Raw genomic sequence first — 23,831 nt, forward strand, 5'->3', positions numbered from 1 at the left:
TTGTTTCAAAATGCTTCTGGGAAGAACACGTCTCAAATATATCAAGAACACATCTATGGCGTTAGTCAACAGTGAAACGCAACCACTCATTTCTTCAGCAAAACAAAAAGTATTTATTTCCAATACATGCTTTAGCTTTTCAAATCCAGGAGGTGTCCCCAAAGCTACCTCTTGGCTAACAAAGAAAGCAGTGTGAAAAATACTGAAAACATGTAGTCACAACTTCAGCACGGCACCCTCAGTCAAGAATGAAGGTATGGTTTAAGTTATGAACTGTACAATCCCCTGCCCTTCTCTTTCTAAACACACCAGTTCTGTGAAGCATATTCTTTATTATCAACAGAAAAAGTCAACAAACATACAGTAATTAAAATGTGTGCACTCCAAGCAGCTAGCAAGCACAATTAGCATGTAGTAATCCCTGAAGCTGTATTTAGTATGCAATTACTTCACAAGGTTCTTGCTCTTAATATTATCAGCTCTCTCATTAGACAGAATACTATTTTGAACTTTCAAATTATTTGAGAGAAATGCTTTCTTCTGGAAGTCAGAAGAGTTAATTCTAAGAGAGTGTAACTTCTAGAAGCACCACTTCATTTTTATTTCTTTGACAGAAATAAATTCCTGGATGAATAGGAACGGTTTAGAAGTCCCTCCAAACAGAACATGGTGAAACATTTAGAAATCTTCGGCAAGAAGCTAAGGCAGAATACTACATAAAATAGTATTTATAAAAATCCAAGGGACCCTCAGCTCACTTAAAAACAAAGATACCTTCCACATTCAGAAAACCTCTTCAAAAAGTTTTATAGCCATCAAATTAACTCTGTGAGTCCTCTATCATCTTTCCACCTTGGCAACGCACTTGTCTAATGGTTCAAAAAAGACTTTTCCCCAGCTGCCACTATCTATACATTGTGCTTTTTATCTACAGAGTTTCATGTTCCCACTGTTTAACTGGCCTAAGTCTTTCACTGTCCCACAAATGCGAGCCACGTGTTCACATTCCAAAATTTCATGAACAAGAATGAGAAGCAAAAGCATTCTTTAAAGAGTAAAAGCTTAACCCAAACTAAATTACTTGCACAAAAGAAAGTCCTTAACCTCAGTTGGCTGAATTTTCAACCTTTTAAGCATATACTTAAAAGACAGAACTATACTTCTCACTTTTTTTAGCAGAAGGCATTTCTGAACTTCCCTGGTTGCTATGGAAATGAATCATCTTTAGTTGTAAGCTAGAAATTCTGATACAAAACAAATCCTAGACTGAAGTTGAAGCAGATATACTAGACAAAACTCTCTTCCAGTAAAATAACCCACACCAACACATTTGATCCTCTGATGGACTGACATCTGAAAAAAACATACTCCTGCAAAAGTAGCTTCACCAGAAGATCTCTCACTTGTCACTAAACTGGAAAAACATTGTTCCAGGGCAATCATGCAAAGAAACCCAACAAATTCTGCTGCTTTCAGCAACAAGGCAATTAATAGAATGATAAAGTCCATTTTTTTCCCCTCATTCACAAGATTTACTTTTTCTAATAAAAAAAACCCATGGCCTCTGGACTGAACAGAGTTAAGAGTCAAGAAACAGATTTTTAGTCTGGCTGTACCTAAACTTTTAAGGAAGGATTTATTTCACTTAATGTTAGCTTCCTGCCAAGTAGGTATATACAGCCAAACTAGTTTCCTAAGTTCCCATTATAGCCAGTAGAAATCTAATCAATACAGTTTATGGTGCAATTCATCTGACTGAACATAGAACCAACGTTAGTATGAGACGAATCACACCCTACAATCCAATGACTGCATCATCTAGCTCTGCACTGTCTATAAAAAGACACTAGCTTAGATGCAGGCACCCACTTGGAGTTAGGCGAATCTGATCTGTAAATCAGTCTTTAGACAAGCTCCTCTGAGGGAAGGTATATTGATACAAGCTATCACACCAACTGAAGCAAGTGAGCCATTATTTATAACACTACACAGGTAATCCTTTATCCCTGTATTTCAGGTTCCCTCACTACAGAATCATAGTACCAAAATATATAAGTTTACATCTGGGTGACTGTATCTCTGTGCAAATATTTATAAAGGTACAGTAAAAGGAACATAGGTCTGGAAAATCCTGTTGGGACCTGCAGTCTTGTTCTCCATTATCACAGCTACCATGCCTCAAAAACTTGCAAGACCAGACTGTTCTCTAACCTACAAGCAGTTTCAGTTTCTGGCATCAATACTTACAGCAAAAGGGTCCCTACTTGTAAACTATAAAGCAACACATAAGCAGAGAACCAGTGCTCTGTAACTAGAAGCAAAGGTACTCTCAAAATGCCACAAATTTCCCGTCCTGTTTGTTAAACCCTAAGACGCACTCCTGTTTCTTGCATGCAATCAGAGTTTAATGTAACACTGTCAACTCAAGAGATATTTTCTGTTAACTATATTTGACTTATTAGGATTATGAAGTTCTAATTCTCATCAAAGTAACACTAGTTTTTAATACAACAAAGAGGTGCAAGAATTAGATCATTTGCAGTCTTAGAAGTCTTTCCTGATTATGCAAGTTACTTGTTACAGTTGGAGAACAAACCAAGCTTCTTTAGCTGCACACATGTTTAACCATGCTTTCAGAATCAGTTCAATGCTTAGGTTGTAGGGTAAATGTAAAGTCTACAGAATTAGAATTAATCTAATTAAAGTTTAAAAAGTAACTGAAATCTTACTCATCTTTTTGACCATGAATTTTGTTTACATTATGTTTATTTACATTTGAGTTACCTTCATTTACAGTTCTTTCCTTAGTACCTCCTTCTGTTCTCTTTCTGTATCTACTCAGCATTTAGTTTGCTGCAGGAGCAATAATGAAATAAAAACCAATTTATGATTAATGCAGGCACTTCTGAACACTAAGTAGTGAACCTGGATACAAGTCCCTTTAACATAAATAATGACACAAGAGAACAAGCTCTATGGTACAGTTAAGGTGATTACGACCTCAGTATTTCTTTATCAAATCTCTATTTTCCTATTTCTTTTATGTTCCTAGCTGTTCCCATCTCCCTGCTTGTTTCCAAGTTGGAAATCTATTGCCAAGAAAGAATAAAACAAAACAACTTTCCTGCAGAGAATGCAAGGAAAGAAGAACATTTTGGTCTAAGATACAATAATTATTCCTTCTCCTGAAAATTATTTATCGACTAATTAAGACATGGAGGTATTTCAAGAATTTACCACTCCTGAAAATATTTAAATGCTCTGGAAGTTCTCAGGAGTCCACATGCCAGCCACAAAACACACAAGGTCTATGTGTACAGGACACACATATTCAGAAACTTCAGAATTCTTAAATTTACATAAATATCTACCTAGTGGTGCAACACATTGCACTGTTAAAGTAAAACCATGCTCACTTACACTTTCACATGCAAAAATTGTCCCCCTACAGAAATAAGAGAACTTGGAAAAAAGTCTTTGGATAGCCAAGGACTCTGTCCTCCTGCAGGGGCAGGAGGAAAATTAGGGAAAAGGCTATAGGAAGGATGAGAAGCCAAGGATTATTGGGCTAAGTATAATTTTAAAATTTTTCTCATATTATTTACACTGGCTGTAGCAGAGAGAAGAAAAGAATATAATGATTGTTTCAGCAGGGATTTAGTGCTGTCTGCACTGCTTTTCATTTACAGATTTGTTTAAAAACAAGTCAACAAATTACAAATGTTAAAATTTGATTTCCCTGTTTACATTACAATAAATTAAATAAATATACATAGAAGTATTTGCTTTTCCTAGCATATCAAGGCTCTGTCAGTAAAAACTGGTATAGCTCCACTGAAATCAATGATATTTACCTATTTCTAACCATGAAAAGTTTAGTTAATAGTCTGATAGAACCCTAAACAACAGACAAGAGTGCAAAGTTTCCAAGCCTCAACACACAAACTTAAGCTCTTATGCCTTACTGGGAATTCAAGTGACTTGACTTTCAAAACTACTAAGCACCTATTACTCTAGCATCTTTGAAAGAAATTCTGGTATCTGGCTGTTCCATGTACGATGTCCTTTACCTAGCTTTAAGCAGCACATTTTGTTATACACAGAAATATGGCTTTAGAAGAAAAATTTATGCTACAGTTAAATTTTAATGAAATAAAAATGTGTGTATCATACAGAAATTTGTATCATATGAACAAATGCACCAATAATTGTTAGTTATGCAATTCTGTTGTTTCTACAGTAAACAATGAGGCAAAACAAAACACAAAACCAGCAGTACAGTAGAAAGAAAATACTTGTTGCCAAGCTCAGCTTAGAAAGATACAATACATACCTTTTCATGTTTCTTCATAAAGTTGGTCTTTCTAATTTTCCCATGATGCTGTAAACAACAGACAAGAGCAAATATCGTATGTAAATTATTTTATGCTCCTTCTATAGCAAAGACAGAATCAAAACAGTCAACAAAGAATTGTACACTATGTATGTTAGTATGCTAGTCTGGGTCTCCTTCTTTACTACATCTCCAGTATTTGTCTCTGATGCTACCAGCGATCCTTCTTACCAGAAGCCCTAAAATTACACTTGGCTTACTTCTTGCTTCATTGTGTCCCACATGGTACAAAGCCAAAAACCACCACACTATTATTTTTTGGTGACATGCATAAGTTTTTTTTCTGATCTAATCAGGGACTGATGAGAAGAGGCAGTAAAAATTTTTTTTTAATATGACTTCATGCCACCATCCTCCTCCTATCCTCAATCGTCTAATGAAAAAGACAGACGTTTCACTTCTTTTTCCAGAGAAGTTTAAATGATGGGCACTTCATTTTTCAAATGTATCCATGCATAAAATCCATCTGAATTTTCACCTTTTATCTGCTCCATTTTCAAATTTGGATGGTACGCAAGCTGGCAGAATGAGAACCAGGAATTCAATCGATAAAATACAAAGATAGTTCAAGGTGCAGGAGCTAAATGACAAACAGAAGGTGGGGTGGGAAAAGGAACATAATTTAAAAAGGCGCAGCTTTAAAGCAGCATTAAGAAAGGAAGGGCTGTCCAAAGAAAATAATCAAGTGTTCTTGGATCTCAACTGAAAATCTGAGGGCAAGACAAGGACAGGAATATAGTAAACAAGATGTTACAAATGAATGGGTTAAAAAAAAAAAAAAAAGACAGAGAGAGACATGAAAATGATGTAAAATTGGTGGAGAGGTACAAGTATAATATTCTTTAAACATAGTTAAGTGCTATTTCTCAAAATATCACCTGATGAGTTTTTCCACAGCCTTGAGAAGTATACCTTATTAACAAGTACACCTTATAACCATGCTCAATCAATCAGGGAAAAAATACCTCAAATGAAGGAATTTTTTTTCCATCATGTTTAAAATCTTGTACTTAGTATTTGTGGACCTCAATACTCAGCCAAGTCAAGACTATCTCAGTAACTGTGGCTTTTCTTGACTGACTTCTGAAGAGCTTAGTAATAGACAGTGCTTTAAGTTTTCTTTACATAATTTGCCAGACTAAAAAAATTGGTTCATTCAATTAACACATATCTTACACACGCACAGAGACAGCACAGGAATCTTTTTATCATGCCTTTGGAAAGAAGACTACAGTGATAAAAGAGACCTTTTGGAGGGGAAAGTGATCAAGCCTGAGGTTACACAGCATGCTAGCGATGGATTACAACAAACTGCAATCATGCATTTCAAAGGTTATGCTGGGATCTCCATATGGTGTATTTAAGTTATATCAAACGTGTTTCAAAGCAAGTGAGCAGGTGCCCTATTTCTGTGCAAGCACATGAAATTCAGAGCTAATTTTCAGTTAGTTTTTAATCCTGTTTTCTATTAAAATGATAAAATGAAGACTTCATATAGATAGCTATTCTTCTTTGTTTTAAAGACTACCTTTCAAAACCAACTTCATATTTTTCTCTCTATCTACTGCAAAGCTCCTGAATTTTCATATAACTAATAGCAGTGCTGCCAATTATTACTTCATTGCTTTATCAGCATTCCAGGCTGCCACAAACTGTGACATTAGCTGTAGTATAGCCTAGCAGCTATACCAGTAGTGCAGATTAGCAGCTCAATGACCATCTTTTTGTTTGCATCCCTTTTGCTGTCCAGCAGTCCTTAGGTAAATACTCCATAAGATAATTTTCTGTAATCTACTTGAAATCTCATTACAAACCTGATAAAACCATATTCTATTTTCACATTCCACATGACTCAAAAACACTCAACTTGAACACCACCTCCCCCAGAAGTGTTGGTTTTGGTGGGCTTTGAGATGCAGCTATTCCTGAAATTCACTTTAGCACCTGATGAAGAGCTAATTCCTGCTTCACCAATTCTTGGGAAAAATACTTAATATCACTGAATGAAATACCTTCATGGTCCTTGCTTCAAAAACTTAGAAGCTCATGTTTATTGTACAAAAGTTTAGTGGGGTTCATGTGCAAGAGTGGAAACTAACTTCAGAGATACTAAAAAAGGAGAAAGGAAAAAAATTGAGCAGGTTATTCAGTGAACACAAACAAGAAAGATGTGGCACTTTTTGATAACGTCCTTTACTGACTTGACTCCTGTAAGCTTTCCTGTTTCTTTGAGTTCCAAGACTGATGTGGAAAAATCTGGGCATAACCACTTCTTCAGTAAATAAATCTGTTACAAAGAAATTGCTTTGGCCAAGTGAAAAGAACAAAGGTTGCCCATAAAGAAAACTTGTCAATCTGCACTTACTGTAAGTAATCCTCTAGTCTTCTCAGGAAAGGACTAGACAGAAGGGTGAAACACCTACAGCTGTCAATGTAGGATAATAGCAGAAACACAAACCCTGTATTTAAACTTAAAATGTACTAGTATATTATCACTAGGAACTGCAGTAACTTCTCAAAACATGTATCTACAATTTTTTTTCCAAGAAGGAAGAAGAAAACAAGCATATTTTTACAAATTTGGCTTGCTCTCATCTTCTTGAATTGTTCACACCTATCTTTCATGAGTACCATATATTTATAAACACACGCATATATTAATACATACTATAATAAAGTAGAAAATTTGATGTTGGTAAAATGCATAGAAAGCATAATTGCCCAATCACTTTTCTGATATGTCTTCCTGCCTACATTTTGTCAAATTAAGACATCAAAAACAGTGCAACGAGGCAGGCTTGAGGAGCATGAAGATTCTGGGTAAGAAAGAGACAGACTACAAACTATGGCACCACAGCATTTGTTTGCAGCATGACCACAACATAGCCGAAAGAAGAAAAGAAGAAAAAAAATTTCAACCTATATACAGCAAGAACTTACAGAAAATGGGGTTTAGCTCATGATTTGGTAGTGAAGATTAAGACATTCATCCTAAAACATGCATTACCATCATTGCAACACAACGTGTTGTTCCATTAGCTGGCACGTCTTCTGCAAGAGGAACTGTTTGTATGTTTCTGTTTCAAGAGCTTAAAATTGTATAAATAAGTTAATAATGCACTATGTCATTTTACCTCATTAAAGGCTAATGCAGTTGTGGTTTCTATCTTAGTCCAGAAATTTAAGTGTGGCTTATACCTAAGGACACTGCAGGCACTCCACTAAAATCTTTACAAAATGGAGCTATATCAACTTACAAAAGCAAAGCACAATGCTTGTGCTAAAACAGCGTTACACATGTTTTGACATTAACAGGAAGTTGGGTTTATTAGACATTAATAATGACTAAGTGATCATTACCAATCACAACATGTGATCTACAGAAAAACTTCTGATCAAATCAAATGAACCACACACAGGAACACAGCTCAGAATGAATGGTTGAAGAGTTTTAAACTAGGATATTCAGTATGCAGGAATTCAGTAAGCAGCACTAAGAAAAAAATCTCATTACCTTAAGAAAGAACCTCTTATCTGTCCTAACAGGATTGTAGGAGGCAAGGTAAGCAGCTATTAGAAGAAATTTGGAGTAATAGGGAAGTTCCACATGTGTATGTGCAGAAAGTCCTATAAAACAAACAGTTTATGAGTTGTTGAAACCCACTCTGAATATTGACAAACTTCAAATTAGACTTGTTTGCATTCTTCTTTTCCTTCTCTCCTGCTCTACTCCTGTAACTAAATGAGTATGGCAACTTTCTCAACCCCATTATCACAGATATAAAATCAATGAAGGGCCAAGGAATGGCACGAAGCTAAACAAAACTAACATTCTGAACTCCTTATGGACTCATCTCAGAAACTGTATTTGAAGCATCAGAGATTCATAAATCACTAAGGTGTGATCTCCCTAAAAAAAAAAAAAAAATAATAATTCCAGGCTACTTTCATTTACGGTAATATTTCTGGCAAACAGGGCAGATGAAAGATGTATTTTAATACAATGGCAAAGCTTTTCTCAAAAACCCAGCTTTCAGGCTAGGCTACTCCAGACTGTGCCAGAGAGCTCAGCCAGGAACGGGGCTGGCATGGTGGAGAAAGGCGCAGTGCTGCACTTCAGAAAAACAGCTCAGCATCTCACAATTTTTAGCCAGTTTTACTTTCTACAAAAAATGCTTTCAAAATTTTAAACTTGATACAGCTGACCTAGCCTGCTACATGTATACTTCATTAAGACTGAAGTCTCACCCATTAAAACATACAACTACAGTTTAGTGAGTATTTTCCTTCCCTCTTTTTACTTTTACTTTGTATTTTTTCCCCTTTACATTCCTCTGCTCTTGTCACTGTAGTTGCTTCTTTTACACAGCTTATGCATATGAATAGGATGATCAAACCACCTTACTTCATCAGTTGTCTAACTATGGAGATGACTTAAGGGTCTCTCTTGTGCCTTCTTTGCTTACAGATTTTCACTTCGACAGTTTCCTGTTCTGTGAAGTACCCATACCCTTATGCTTTAATCCACAAATATCAGCAAATAAAGATCAAGGAATTAAACATGTTTAAAAGTTAAGATTAAGAGCCCTCAGTGTGATGAGAAGCATCCTAAATGTTAGCTAGTAGTAATTTCCTCTCATGTAGGCACAAAAGGACAGCAGTTTTAGTTTCATTTACAGTCAAGAGATTGTTTTGTATTGCATGTTAATTACAAAATGCAACACCAAATAAATTCTCACATATAGACAATTTAGTTTAATGCAGAAATATCTGTTTCTACTCCATTCTTCTGGACTGCCAATATTGCATCATGCACTGAATTATTTGCTTATTTACATCCACAGTAAAATTTATTATAATAGTTTTTTAAGCATGTTATTATCAAATGCTGTTTACCAACAAGACAATTTTTCCTACTACATATACCTAAAAAACCTATAAAATGCATTTTAAATGAAGTCTCCCTTTTTGGGGTTGTCAGGTGCAAGAGTATTTCATGATCATCTGGGCACAGAAGGAGGGAGTTTAATAAGAACACTATGAATCAAAATCCTTTGGTCAACAATGTCAAAAATTACTGATCATAAAGCAAGTATAGCAAACAGTCTGATGACTGCTATTATCTTAAGACAATTTTAAAATAAGTGGCTATTTTACCTACTATCTAAAGAAGAAATTACTTGTCACAATAAATAATATGGCAAAAGTGTTCCCAAACTACGAACTGGTCAAAAGACCATGACCAACTGACATTGCCAGGAAAATATTTTAGTATTCTTTCCTAAATTGTAAATGAAGGTCGACATATATTGAGATTCAACTTTCAAGCCTGTCTAAAGTATAAAATCAACAAAGCTGTACTCCTCCAAGGAAAGAACAGAAAGAATTCTTGCAATTCTGACATTTCTCTTTGCCAAGAAATCAGGGCACAGGACAGCTGTTTTGTTTAGGAATGTGCTAATCCAGCGTAATACACCAGGTATAATTTTCCCTTCTCCCCACTCAGATAATTCTGCCAGTTGGCACACATGGGCTTGACCATCAGGAGTCAGCCCATTCCTCATCCATTCTTACATGAGAAACACTGACTTAAAGAAATCTACTTTTACCCACAAACGACCTTAGGAAAGATTACTCCCAGGATATATGCTAGGGGAAAAAATAGTAACAGTCCTTTGTAGAACACCTTCTCAAAAAACATGATTACCCTGAACTGTAACTGAATGCTAACAGGTAGCCTCATCTATATAATTTGATTCATACGTTCTCAGATAACAATGACCAAGTCAAACTGGAAAGTACATATTTCACATTACAAGCCCCTACAGAGTTATTGTATCTGATACCTTTCAACTGCCCAGGTTCTCCGTTGCCACACTGTAAGCGCTCCCACTGTGAGCTAAAAGACAAGATAATGCAAATATATAAAGATGAAGTATTTGTTAGTCTTTTAGAGAAAACTACCTGCTTGGTATATGTATATTTTAATTTCATGACACTGGCTAGGATACAGTTAGTAAGAGAATAATTAAATATACCAAGTCTTACTACCTTGCCCATAAGTTTCAATAATGTGCAGACTATGCATATTTGAAAAAGCTGCAGAAAGTAATGCTATATTAAGTTATAAAAGTGAGTACAAGCTAATTGTAATATAGTGATTTCTTTCCATCCAACTACCACCAGTAAGCAAATATCAATAGCGTTCTAAGTTGCAAGAACAATGCATAATTGGATAAAAAGTGAAAACTCTGATAGTTTTGGGGTCTTTTTTATCTGCTTAATGAATGTTTATACTAGTGAGAACAATATTATAGATTACTTTATAATGTAATTTTGAAGCCTACATAAAAAAACAAAGCAATATTCATTCTGCACTGAAAAACTCTGAAGACATCAAGATGGAACATTTTGTCAGTGAGGAATGTCTACAAGTAGTTCGGTGTTTTCCTAAACAACAGCAAAAAATTTCACTTTAAAACCTCCCTTAAGGAATGACATTGTTAGAAATGTCATGATTTTAGATCATTTTGTATACCACAAGGGGATAGGAAAAAAAAAAAGTCTGTTAAAGGACCAGTGCTTTTTTTGTTTTGTTTTTTAAAGATCTTTATGAACAGCCATAAGTCATAAAACTTATGAAAACAGTTTAATGAGAGCCGATGTAATACCCAAATTATAATGAATGATCAACCAAATTATCAATGAGCAAAGTTTTTATCCAATGTCTATTTTACAGGTAGAAAAGTTTCATTTTCATCTCAGTTCAGGTAGCACAACAGCTGATATCAAAGCTCTATTGCTGTAACTTACAACTTGAAGAAAGGCCCAGAGTAATTACAGTTCTGTGGCCAGAAAAACTGATATGGTCCTTTTAATTCCTCAAGCATTTACAGATACACAGAGGTAAATCCTAGAACTGTTATGCAGAAAGCTGAAATTTATAATAAAAAAAAACAGTAAAGCTCAAATTTATAATCAAAGAAAACTGTAAAGAGGGAAATTCAGTTATTTGGAAAAAATTCATAAACTATTTTATATCATAAATTCATATTACTCCCTAATTAGAGTAGGCAATTACACGATATAAAAAGCCAGGAAGAACTCGAGTAGACTGTGCACTGAAGATCAATACTAAGTATAAATACATATTTAAGGCAAATAGAATAATGCCTCATTGTACAGTGAAGTCTGGCTCATATGGAGTAAAATCAATTCTCTTTTTGAAGGAACAATCACTTTTCCATAATATTTAGCATCGACTTCCACTACACACCCAGGTTCAGTTACCAGAATACTCTATGGCCTCAATGACATTCAAAGGAAAGAAATCATTATGTTTGTATCAAGACAAAGAAATCAAACACTACTGCATTATCTCTCTTTACGTAGCATAACATCAGAATCACTCATCTTAAAAGTGGGGAAGACATTAAAACTGAGCCAATTATTACCATTTAAAAGTAACATCACCACCTTTTTTCTAGCAGTCTGGCAACTTGAGAAATAAACAAGGAATCTAAAACCACACCAAGAGAAACTCAGCCCATTAGCAGGACACCAGCTTTTAATGCTGTCAAAAATGGTAATTCCATGTAAGGAAAATTTTGCCCTTGGACAAGAAAAAAGCGGTCAGAAAGCACAGTAAGGGTACAAACCTAGCTCTATTAAACAAAGCTAAGGAACACAGATGTTCAAGATCTGTAACATCTCATAAGAATTTTGATGTGTGCATGCATCCTCAGAGCAGTGAGGATCTGTCAAGTCAATGTCACAAGTGTGTTTTAAACTGTGCCTGTGTATATTCTGGTGACGGATTTCCATGCTTGGCAGTTTCATACATGACAAAAAATGGATCTATCTGCATGACCATCAGTGAAAAAGAGAACACAACCTGCTGTCACTGCTTTACTTAAATATTTTATATGCTACAAATACAGTTTTGTTTAAAAATTTCCTCCCTATTTCTAACATTATACGGCAAGAAAGAAACACATGTTAAAGAAAAAAGATTCCATCTAGCAAAAAAGAAACACTAGCCATGAAACCTAATTGAGAGAGTAAATATTTAGAGAGGAAGCTTGTTAAAAACAGCAACATCAACAAAACAAACAAGGCCTCACCCTCCAAGTTACCTGGATATTTCCCGAAGATAAACAGTCTGCATTGCCTTCTTCAAATGAGGTTCAATATTCTTCCAGAGTTTGCGGGTGTCACGTTCATTTGCTGCACCAAGCCAGAATCAACTCTGTTAAATATTTAACTCACACAACACTAAAACTCTTATCTCTGACACCTGAACAGTCACAGGCATGACACAGTAAATCTAACACCTTGCCTCTGAAATGCTGTATTAGGACAATGGACCATCATCATCCATTTGCAAGCACATGCTACCACACAAGGCTGTTTCTCTGTGGTTATTCTGAGATACTCTAGGACAGTTTGGCAGAACCACTGCTCTCATTTTCTCCTCTTCTCCTTGACAGAGAAATTACTTATCTCACTACTTTGCAAAAGTCCTGGTGGTTGAGTTAGGAGAAAGATTTATAGGGGGAAGCAAGTTTTCATGGTATTTCCATTTCATTTCCATAAAACACCACTAACAGATGTAATCTACTGCTTCTGCTGCAAATGCTGCCTATTGGGTGCAACTGGAATAAGCAACGCTGTTGTGACCAGAGAAATGGTCAAAACACAGTGAGGATCAAAGCAAAGTCCTCCACAAAATCCACAGGGGAGGTGGGGCACCTGCACTCTCATACACCTGCTCAAATTAAAGACAGAAACTTACCTTCTCCTCTGACCACTGGTTCACAGTATTTAGAAAAATTGAGCACTGCCTACAGAAAGGAAGAAGTACAACATATTAAAAAGGTACTATATATTTGACCTAGCTACAGAATGTAACAAGCAGCATAATTCATTACTTTGCAAAACCAATTAATTATTTTTCAGTCAATAATTATGCTGCTTGCTTCCAAACATTATACTGTAAAACATCACAACATTTCTGTAGATTAAAATACAAACAGAAGTAATCTATTACACATTACTTGGTTCTGATGTCTGTAAAACCTGTTTACTGTACTCAGGGGTTGCATATTTTTTTAAATAACATAGTAACTAAACATTATAAATGCAATAAAAATGTTTTCATGAACTTTTTTTAATCCTTTCATTTTCAGATAAAACTTTCCATTCCAGGAGCAGTTCAGCATGTTCAAAAGCAGGCCACACATACTTACACACACAAAAGCAGAAATTATTACAAAAAAAAAAAAAAAAGCCCTGCTAACACATTTCATATTCAAAAGAACTCCTTTTGCCTAAGGTAAGATTGAGAGACTTTTGACAAGGTTGTAATCTAGATTTTTTTCTAAAATGCTTAAATCAATGTTACACAATTTTGTAAAATAACAATCCTCACATTTCATTCTCCTTCTATTCTACTGCACCTTATTAAATCTCTGTGCTAGTATACAGAACTCAATGCAATAACTTCCATATATAAATCTAACATAATTCCAGAATGTATTATTAATAATCGTGCATAATAACATACATATTTAGAGTCTGTGTTAGACACTATGGAGTTGTTCAGAAGCCTACAGACAGCTGTATATGTCTGTCATTACCTTCTACAGAAGAGACTTGTCAAGCACAAAAAGAATCTAGGGTCCAATTACATAAATCTTTTCATAATATTGGTATTTCCCACACACACAAACAGTGCATCTAAAGCTAATGAATTTATTCTGATAAGCGGAGCCACTCAGTACATGGCTAGAAGAACCGTGACCCTAGTTTTGTGTCTCCACCAGATTTCAGCAATCTCATTTAAATATAAAACCTGTATAGTTAACAGATTAAGTTCAGCTGAAGTTTAGCTGTTTTCCTGATGGAAATGCAGGCAGGACATTCAGATCATCTCACCAGCACTGATTTGTTCACCGGCTGTAACCACTGATCACTTCAAACTCATCAAATTTCCTTGTACACAGTATAGTTATTTAAATAATAATCTGATGAGCTAATAACTGTTATTGCTATGCAGCTTTTCTTATGCAAAGGTCACTGTCAAGTCATTTTTATTTTCCTTCTGTTAGTTTGTTTGCTGTTACATTCTTCAATTGATATATAGTTAAAACTCCTTTTTCCAAATATCTTCAATGTATTTTTGTTCCCTCAGGCATGACTACATTGCAGGAATTTTGACTTATCTATTTTATTCTTAATTCCAAAAGACAGACAATGAAAACATTTATGTCAGTCCTTGCTTCTCTAGGCCTTTGAGTCAAATTAATATGCTATGTTTCTGTAAAATTGTGCAACAGATCTGGCTTTTAGCAGCTTGGTTACCTTAAAATCCTCTGTAGGAAGCAAATCAAGTGAAAATTTTACACTCCTAAATAATATAGGAAAATGTTTCAATTTTAAGTTGAATCTCCCATAAAGTTGAAGTATGAAGAATGTTGGGTGGCAAGTTACATTTAATAAACATGGGAAACAATGGAACTTGAGGTTGGACATGCTGAAACCATGTAATCGAAGTTATTCCTTCAAATGTTGAAAGCAACTGTCTGGCATTCCGCTGCATTGTCCAAGAAACGAATACAACAGAAGGCTATTTAGGGATTACAGGAGTCCATGTGAGCAAGAAGGTGCAATAAGAGCAAAATCACATAACCACATGTAAAAAGAACTTGAAGAGAAAAGAAGCACAGCGGGGCCTATCATTGCTTGGAAGAGTAAAATCATAACTATTACTTCCTCTGATTGAATTGCAAACAAACAAAAAATCATGAACCAAGTCTGTAATGAAGTTGGTCCCTCAAAAACTGCTGCAGTTGCAGCAATTGCTTCTACTATATTTATCAGTAGGCATAAAAGGTTTCATCACATTCATCTCCTTATATCAACAGGTAAAACAGGTAGCCTAGTCTTCTCAGTCACTCTCTGATATCGAGGAACAGCTTGAGCTCAAAAACCCCAACAGAAGTTCTGGGCTGGGTGAACCACATGCAGATGGGCATCTCATTAGTGCATCTTTTGTTGCCTCTGACTGGCAAATTACATAGCAATGGAAACCCTTTACAGCCACCAAAACAACTGCAACCTTTGTTATGGATTTTTAGGGAAACTGCATTTTGAGCTAACACATTCTTAAGAGGGTAGATATAGACTACATATAAGGAAGAAATTTTTTACGATGCCGGTGGTGAAACACTGGAACAGGTTGCCCAGAGAGGTGGTAGATGTCCCATCCCTGGAATCATTCAGGTCAGGCTAGACAGGGCTCTGAGCAACCTGATCTAGTTGAAGATGTCCCTGCTCATTGCAGGGGAGTTGGACTAGATGACCTTTAAAGGTCCTTTCCAACCCAAACTATTCTATGATTCTATGATTTTCCCTTTGTCCATATTCAACAATAAATCCAGACTTTCAGAGCTCATTTGGCAAACACCCCAAAACAAAACAACAACTCTAAAGGAGCTCATCTCACCAGATGCTGAAGTTCCTTCAGGTCCCTACAGACCATGTAGAAGACACCAAGCAGAATATTGATATATGCAGCATAGAAATCCGCAGAATATTCTGGGGGATGATTCTGAGACAAGATCTTCTGCAGGTGTCCTGTTTAAACAAAAATAAGTTTTGCTTATTTAAAGCTAACTTAAACTGACGACATTTTACAAGTTAAGTGGAAAAACAAACTATAATCATCACTAAAAAAAAACCCCAAATCCACCAAAAACTACACTGATAAAAAGAATCAGCAAATATAATGGAACCAAAATGTTACTTTGAGATGTTCTGGCAAGTGGAAAAATAAAAGTCTCTTAGAGGTTGTGTGAATATACACTTTTACATTCCAGTAGCTATTCTATATTCTGCAAAAGGCATACTGACAAACACGGAAAAAGCATTGGGATGTTGTTTGACAAAGTATCCCTGAAAAGCAGATTAAAGAATTAGTTTACCTATGCTGTAATCAGGAAAATACAAGGTGAATGGCTCAAAGCATCCAATATTTGGACGGAACAGTTCCCATACTATTTCACTGAGCAGGACAACTGTCACATTTCTGTCGGTCTACACAGAGAAGAAATAAAAAAAGTGACAGGCAGGCAAAGAGAAAAAAAACACTGCATGTTACAGTATCAATGAGAAAAATTATTATTGTGACTTTTCTCTTCCACAAAAATCATCAAATTTCCAGTTTAATACAAATTACTAGCATAGTAATAAAGCTTCAGCTGGCCTAATCAAGAAGCTCATACATTTGCAGATTTTCATAATTACATACAATTTCTCTGCATCCCTTGCCATTTCACTGACATGTAAGCTTTGTGCAGTGATAGAGCTCTGGTACAATACCAAGTAGATTCTACCTCTTACCCCCAAAATTAAGACAGCATTTTACTTTGGTAATTAAACCCAAACTTTGAGAACAAACAGGAAGAGTTAAAAAGTGAAAGAAAGCTCAATGCTTTCTGAAACCAAGCTATCTAGTACTTTATTTCAAAGGTAAGCTGGTCTTTAAAAACAGACAAAAAACATCCCAAAACAAAAACATAGTATTAACTGTGTACTCTACCAACTGTTTTACTAGTTACCAACAATGGCCGTACATAGTAACATACTCTTTTTAACCAAGTTATATTGACAATATACTTGCCTTGAGTTTGATGCTTTGGTCAATAGATAACAAAACACTTCATATAAAAAAAAAAATTCCTTACTTCCTTTTTGAAAGGTTTCTGGAACCGTACTAAAAATTCTGCACAACAAAAGATGCTTTTAAATGTGGTTCTTCAAGAAAGACATTTCAAAACTATGGAGGCACCTCAAGAAAATAAAAGGAAGTAACCTGATTGAATTAACAATGCTTAATATGAGCAGTGAATGACCCAAAAGAAAAGTTTAAATGCTATTCCCCTTCCCTGAAATTCAGGGAGAATCTTCTTCTACTTACTCTTCCCACTTCTTGGCAGTGGCACCCACTTTACTGTTTCTTCTTTCTCTATTTTTATGGAAGTTTTTCTTTCTTTTAATGACAGAACATCTTTCTGTAGATTTCTTTCAATTGTCATCCTCTCCCAGATTTCCTAGTATTTTACCTGAGAAAAGTACTATGGTATTTTCAGTTCAGTTCCTGACAGACCTTTCAATATGAAAAACTTAAGTACTTCCCACCATAATCCTCACAGAAATCAAGCATCCTATGACCCATTCTTTGCCAATGATAACCCACTCCCATGAAATCTTTCACCACTGATGAAGTTTCTTGTCTCCTTTCACTCCAGGAAAGGAAGTAATGCAGTAGATTTGCTCCTAAAACATTCCTCTGCAACATCAGCTGCACAACAATTTTACAAAGCCTCAGTCCAGAATCCAGAATTTAAGCAACTGGAATCTCAGCATTCAGGAAAGCTGACAAACTTATTTTGAGGCTACTTTGGAATTTGAGGGTGTTTCTCTAGCATATATAAGTCTTAGCCTATTTTTTTGGTCCCTGAACAGCAATCATAGCCCTAAGTTTTCCTCCTTTCTCTGTCAGACAGGTTGTTTCTGCTTCAGGGACAGGAAAATCCAGAACATGGGCAGAACAAACAAAAAGGCAGAAAATGCACCAGCTGCCAGGATTAAGAACACAGCTGTGAATCAGTCTTCATTCAGTAAATACAGAAATCAACATCACCAGAAGATTAAGAGTACCACACAAAAGTCTTGAGAGAACAAGTATAATTTCAGCTATTTAGATGTTCAGACGTTTCAAAGTACCACCATCTTCTGGTTTTGTCTTCAGTTTCTTTTCAGAGAATGCACCATTTTTCCTTATGCCAAGGCATAAGCTTTGATACTTCAGAAGTGAGAGAGGGAAAGATACAGTGGTTTACTCCAGTCAGAAACATACTGTGGCACAATTCCAGCAGAAGTGTAAAAACTCTCTGCCATTACAAAGCACATTCACAGCTGCTGAGCTGTGCAGCTCCAGCCACAATTAAATAGCTGGTGGTCTACTGACCATCCTCAAGACAGCCACCATGCAATGTTGTGAAGTTTCACATGGGAGAAACTTGAGGAAGACAAACGTTTCCCGAGTTGCAAATTCACGCTTCCGATGCTGAATTCACTCAATCTGGTTGAGCTCTCTGTATCAGCAGCTGACTCAGAAGCAGACTTTGGATTCCCACACAAACATCTGACAAATTCTAAAAGGGGTTTTATTTATTTGTACCAAACCAATAGGAGCTATGTTGAAGCTTCCCCTTATAGATTATAGTCTGCTTTTTTTTTCTGCAATTATTACAAAACTTTAAACAGAGTAGAAAAATTTTACATTCTTCGTAAAAACAAAAATGTTCTAGAAAAGACAGCTATGTATCTGATACCACCCTCAAAAGAATCTACAACAGATTAGATACTGTAAAACAAGATGCTATTGAACAGAATTTTTTAAAAAAAAAAAAAAGGGTGTAAGAAAAACCTGCTGATCTTTAAATTCTGGTTTGGTTTCTAGTTTTGACCACTGCCAGTTGATTGGAGGAGGGAGGTAGAGATTAATCCTGCAACTTTTCTCATCTAAAGAATCACTTATGTTGATCCGTGAGCCTAGATGGACAGACAGATACCACATTCAGTCACTTCCGCTATGCAGAAAACATACATTAATATTTTTCCAGACACTTACCAACTCTTGAAGCCTAAGAAATGCTGGCAGGATGTTTGCTTCCATTTCCCTCAGCTGCTCTGCTCTATCCAGTACCTTTTAATAAAACAATGACCTTATTATATAGACAACATCACCTTCCATTCTCACATGGACTTAAAATTAATTCTTAGCTGCTGGAAACTCATTTCACCAATGGCTCTTAGACAGCAGAAACCATTTAAGTATCAAGACCCCTTAAACAAGCAACATTGGAGAGATTATTGCTTGAGGTGTGCTTCCAGGAAGCCCGAGCAGCTATGCCATCTAAAAGACGATACAATCCCCAGACAAGCAACATTCTCATGCCTTATGGCAGTCAGAATTAAAACATTACGTATACCAGTCAAAAGCAACACCAACAAAGCCATGACATCATTAACAACCACTGAAACCTCAATTTTTGTCCAGAATTCTTACATTATAAAATTATGTGTAATACTGCAGCACTATATCATCATGCTTACTGTAAGAGAGATATCTTTTCCCACTATGAAATTATTTTTCAGAAATAAGAGCTGATATTTTCAAAAAGTCAGCTACCATCCAGAATTCACAGAACCGAACTTTGAGAGAAATTTTTCCTGCCATAGTTTGTACCCTAGAAATTTGCAGGATTTACTGTATTGCATGTAAACTTGACATGGCACTAACAAATATGTAGCATATATACAGCTTAAACAGGAAACACTTTATCTAAACAACTAACATATTTTGGAGCCTAGAGAAAAAAAAAATAGGAGCATGAAAACACACGTGGCTATCCTTTGGCAAAAGAATTCATATTCCCAGTACACTTACTATCTTGACAGGAATGAAAAAAGGTCATAGAAACATATTTATATTGTGTTTTATTTACTACTTGCAATATAAATCTAAATTCTGAAGTTCATTACTTCCTTTGAATTACTGCTCGTGAAAGAGAAACTATAGGTCCCTGGAAAATTGTATTTTCTATCCCTTTACATTCCCTCCCCACACCAAAACATTTAAGACATATCTTTTCTCTTGCCTGCAGTAAGCAGAAGAATTTTATGTGGACAACCAAGAAACATTTTATGAAAACAGTATTTCAAAATAACACCGTGCAGAAAAAAACCCTGAAAGAACAGTATCTCTGCAATAATAGCTCACACTTCTTGGGAATTTATTTAAAACTACTATACAACATATGATTTTATATTGACATCTGCATTTGGTTCATATAATAAACTACTTCAGGGATGAAGACTGCTTTACATTACTGACCAATAGAGGCTACATATTTTTACTAATAAAATTCTGATTATTGGACCCAGTGACATGCATCTACCAAACACAAAGCTTTAAGGTCTTGACCTAAGTAGATCTTAATTTTTAGTTGAGTCAAGTGGTTCACAGAAACAGCCTACCCACAGGCCTATAAATCCACACCTTATTCTTTAGTTTTAATATAGATTTATCACCCTTCGGCTTTTTTAAAAAAACTATACATTTTAGAACTGTCTGCCGACTTACATTAAAAACAGGAGCTTGATACTTCTGTAAAGTGCTAAATATTGTAAATGTATGAATGACTACAAGTTATATCAGTTCCAATATTTCAGGTAGTTAGAATGAAAAAATTCATTTTTCACAAGTAATCACAAGCATTCAGCACCCATGCTTGGCTTAAGATAAACATTTAGAATTCTTTGCTTGAAAGTAAACATTTATCTTAATTTGCTCTGACTTAATTGGGCTGAAATATTACATTATTTACTACCGAAATGAAATAGAATAAATTAGCACTGACAGTTTATGTTACCAGCATGCTGGTCTTCCATCAGTCTCAAATTAAACCACTCTACAATACATTCACATGACAGAGGTTAATATACATGAATTGATTTCCCCCATTCCTGTCTGTTCCCATGCAGAACAGAACTGTAATACTGATTTAATAGTTAATTCTTCTGATTCAGCAACTATTTACATGATATAATTGAACCTTTTTAAGTATTTAATGGTTTGCTTTCTATAACCATTGTTCAAGAACTTTCTAACTTTCTGAGTGATACTAATTTTCATACAACACATGAAGCATTCTTTACTGATGAAGAACAGTTTTTTAATTCAAATATTAATCTGAAAGTAAAATTTTATTATAAAAAGTATTTTCTGAAATTCCCTAAAGATTATTTTAGTGCTAAATTTTGTTCTTATGGAATTGTTGAAGGATGTCAACACCACCTTTGTGATGGTAGATTAAAATGCATTATCAACATATAACTTCTTATCTATTGTAAGTACTGATACATTTTTTCTTCATTCAATTTTTAAGTATGTCAAATTTATTAACCTCATGAGCTGTAGGAAACTATGAGTTAGTACTGTTTCCACTAAACATAGTATGAAGTTATTTAACTCAGTGGTTAAGTATTTTTAAACAGAAATAAAATTTATTTAACTATAACCTGTGAAACAGAATGAAGAATGTTCAGTGTAATTATGAATTTCTTGTTTGACTGCAAAAAAACCAATGCAGTATGCCTGTTGATTGCTGTGAGAAACACGCAGAGCGATTACCCAGGGTCATTAAGCTTTCAATCTTGAACCACTTTCATGTTTTCTTAAATAATCAATTTGACCTCTTTTAAAAACCCTTAATTCCTACTGCTGGGCTGAAATTTCAGCCCATGTCCTTTGCAGGTCCACAATGTATTAGTTACACATCACTAATACTATGACGTTCATATTTTTAAGATAATAGATTTTGTTCAACCAAGAGAGAGCTAGAAAAAAAAAGTAGTTTTGAGGAGTCTATATCCTTTCTTCAGACCTCTTGTATGCCTGAAATTTGTTTCTATGTTCATCTTAGCACAATAAATGCTGTTACAAATGTCTGCAAATTTTTACTCCTTTATGTAGTTAAGATTATCACAGGAAAAAAAAAAAACAAAACCAAAAAACACAGCAAAACCTAGCATTCTAGTACTACACTGATTCAATCATTCCTGTGAACTAAATTCTGATTATTTTTCCTGTGGTCTGCCTGTTTATTCCACTTGAGCATATCATCAAATTTTTCATTGCACTCTCTTTTTTCCACCTGAATTTTAAAACTACAGTTCTGGTCTCCGAGGGCCACAAGTGTAGTTAAAGATGCAAGATCACAACAGCACTTTTACAGAGGAAATAATGCATTTTAGTTCCTTAATACAACTTCTAACTTGAAACTATTCTAGCCAACCAATTCTTGTCATTTGCGTGCTCCATAAATCACTTCTGTCCTGCTTCCCACCTTTGCTTTCTCATTTGTGAAGCTATCTTCACAAGGAAACAGATAAGCATGACTTACTAATTATAGAACAAATACAGGCTCTCTATATTTAAAGATTTTTGTAATATTATTACATACCTAATTTAACTATGCAGTATAATTTATGTTCATTATTAGCTATGCTATACAGTTTTTGTGTATAAAGAGTTCTAAAACCATGAAAAATACAGAACCTCATCTAAAGCCAGTAAACCAACAGAAATAATCTAAACAGTATCAACAGATTCTGAATTAGGTCCACAGGGAAATTTTGTGAAAACCGATCTATAATGCACGCATTTTACATACAAATTATTGATAACAATCACCCACACCCTCTCAACCAAACCGAAACTGCAACACTAAAACTAAATGACTTACAATGTATAGTGTTTGATCTTGAAGCTCTCGACTCACAACAGCTTGTTTAAACAGACGAACAAAGTCATTGAAAGTATCACAAGGCACATGAGAAGTCTGTTCTGCCTCAGAACAACAGCTTTGCAATTGGATGAGAATTTCTTCTAAAAGAAGTCGTGAAGTAAAGTATTCCACACAGTTCACGAACACATGAGGAAGCTGAAGAGAATAAAAAAAAAAAAGATACAACTCTATTTGGCTTTTTCAATTTAAATACTCCAAAATCAGTTTTCTCTTCCAGATGAGACAATGAACGAAACCACACCCTGCCAACAGAATATAGAGCATAAACCAAAAAAACCTTGCCAAAAAAGAATGATTACTTATGTACTTAGTCAAAATATTATATACCACAAAGTGAAGAGAGATCTGATGAAGCCTCATACAAAACATACAGTGTACCTTCTATGTTTAAAATGTGTGAACAATACACAAAATGAAAACTAAATAGCATTTAAATCAAAGAAAAGCTAGAGAATTGTAACACATTACGGTATCATAAAGTAGTCCATTACAAATTACAGTGTCTGGATAACATGAACTTCTCAAACTTACATTACAAAGAAAGTAATCTAGAAGCACACTCCCCAAAATACTCTGAATGTTTTTGGCATTCAATGCATACAAATGATAAAGTGTAAGCTTCTATATCAGGCACGTGTAACCAGCCTGCTTGTGCAGAACATTTTTAGAAAACCGGATTTTTCAGAGCAAAGACCATGTGAAAAAAGCAGAGTATGAGATACATTTTATGACAATCTATAAAATGTACTTTTAAATACCAATTTAGTAATATTGAGAAGTTATGGTCATTTGTCTATAAATAGAAGACTATAGACTACAAAATAGTACCAGTATTCAAACCTACATAAGGCAAAAAAGGTAATTTTCTACCAAGTCTGTTTTTAAGAAATAGATTATTTGCATAGCTCCATACTCTCTGGTAAGGCATATGCTCTTTTTTACACTGAACATTAAAACCTCTGGAAAACATTAGTCATTGGGATACATATGCATTACTT

General features: G+C 35.1%; 1 protein-coding gene across 7 annotated transcripts in view; it reads right to left on the reverse strand.

Moving 5' to 3' along the window:
- ORC5 (origin recognition complex subunit 5) overlaps window positions 1–23,831 on the reverse strand; it is a 75,700-nt gene that overhangs the window by 44,422 nt on the left and 7,447 nt on the right. For 4 of the 7 annotated variants that reach the window (XM_075024803.1, XM_075024804.1, XM_075024805.1 and 1 more), the window contains 9 exons: window positions 22,771–22,968; window positions 19,092–19,166; window positions 16,378–16,489; window positions 15,900–16,030; window positions 13,188–13,236; window positions 12,529–12,619; window positions 10,240–10,292; window positions 7,908–8,020; window positions 4,334–4,381 (listed from right to left, as the gene is read on the reverse strand). In XM_075024803.1, coding sequence (XP_074880904.1) covers window positions 4,334–4,381; window positions 7,908–8,020; window positions 10,240–10,292; window positions 12,529–12,619; window positions 13,188–13,236; window positions 15,900–16,030; window positions 16,378–16,489; window positions 19,092–19,166; window positions 22,771–22,968 — 870 coding nt within the window. Of the gene's footprint in view, window positions 1–4,333; window positions 4,974–7,400; window positions 7,483–7,907; window positions 8,021–10,239; window positions 10,293–12,528; window positions 12,620–13,187; window positions 13,237–15,899; window positions 16,031–16,377; window positions 16,490–19,091; window positions 19,167–22,770; window positions 22,969–23,831 lie in introns of all 7 variants that reach the window. The other 3 variants (XR_012650032.1, XR_012650030.1, XR_012650031.1) reach the window with 3 other exon arrangements.

The sequence above is a fragment of the Buteo buteo genome, chromosome 4 (genome assembly GCF_964188355.1).
Source record: "Buteo buteo chromosome 4, bButBut1.hap1.1, whole genome shotgun sequence".
Lineage (NCBI taxonomy): Eukaryota > Metazoa > Chordata > Aves > Accipitriformes > Accipitridae > Buteo > Buteo buteo.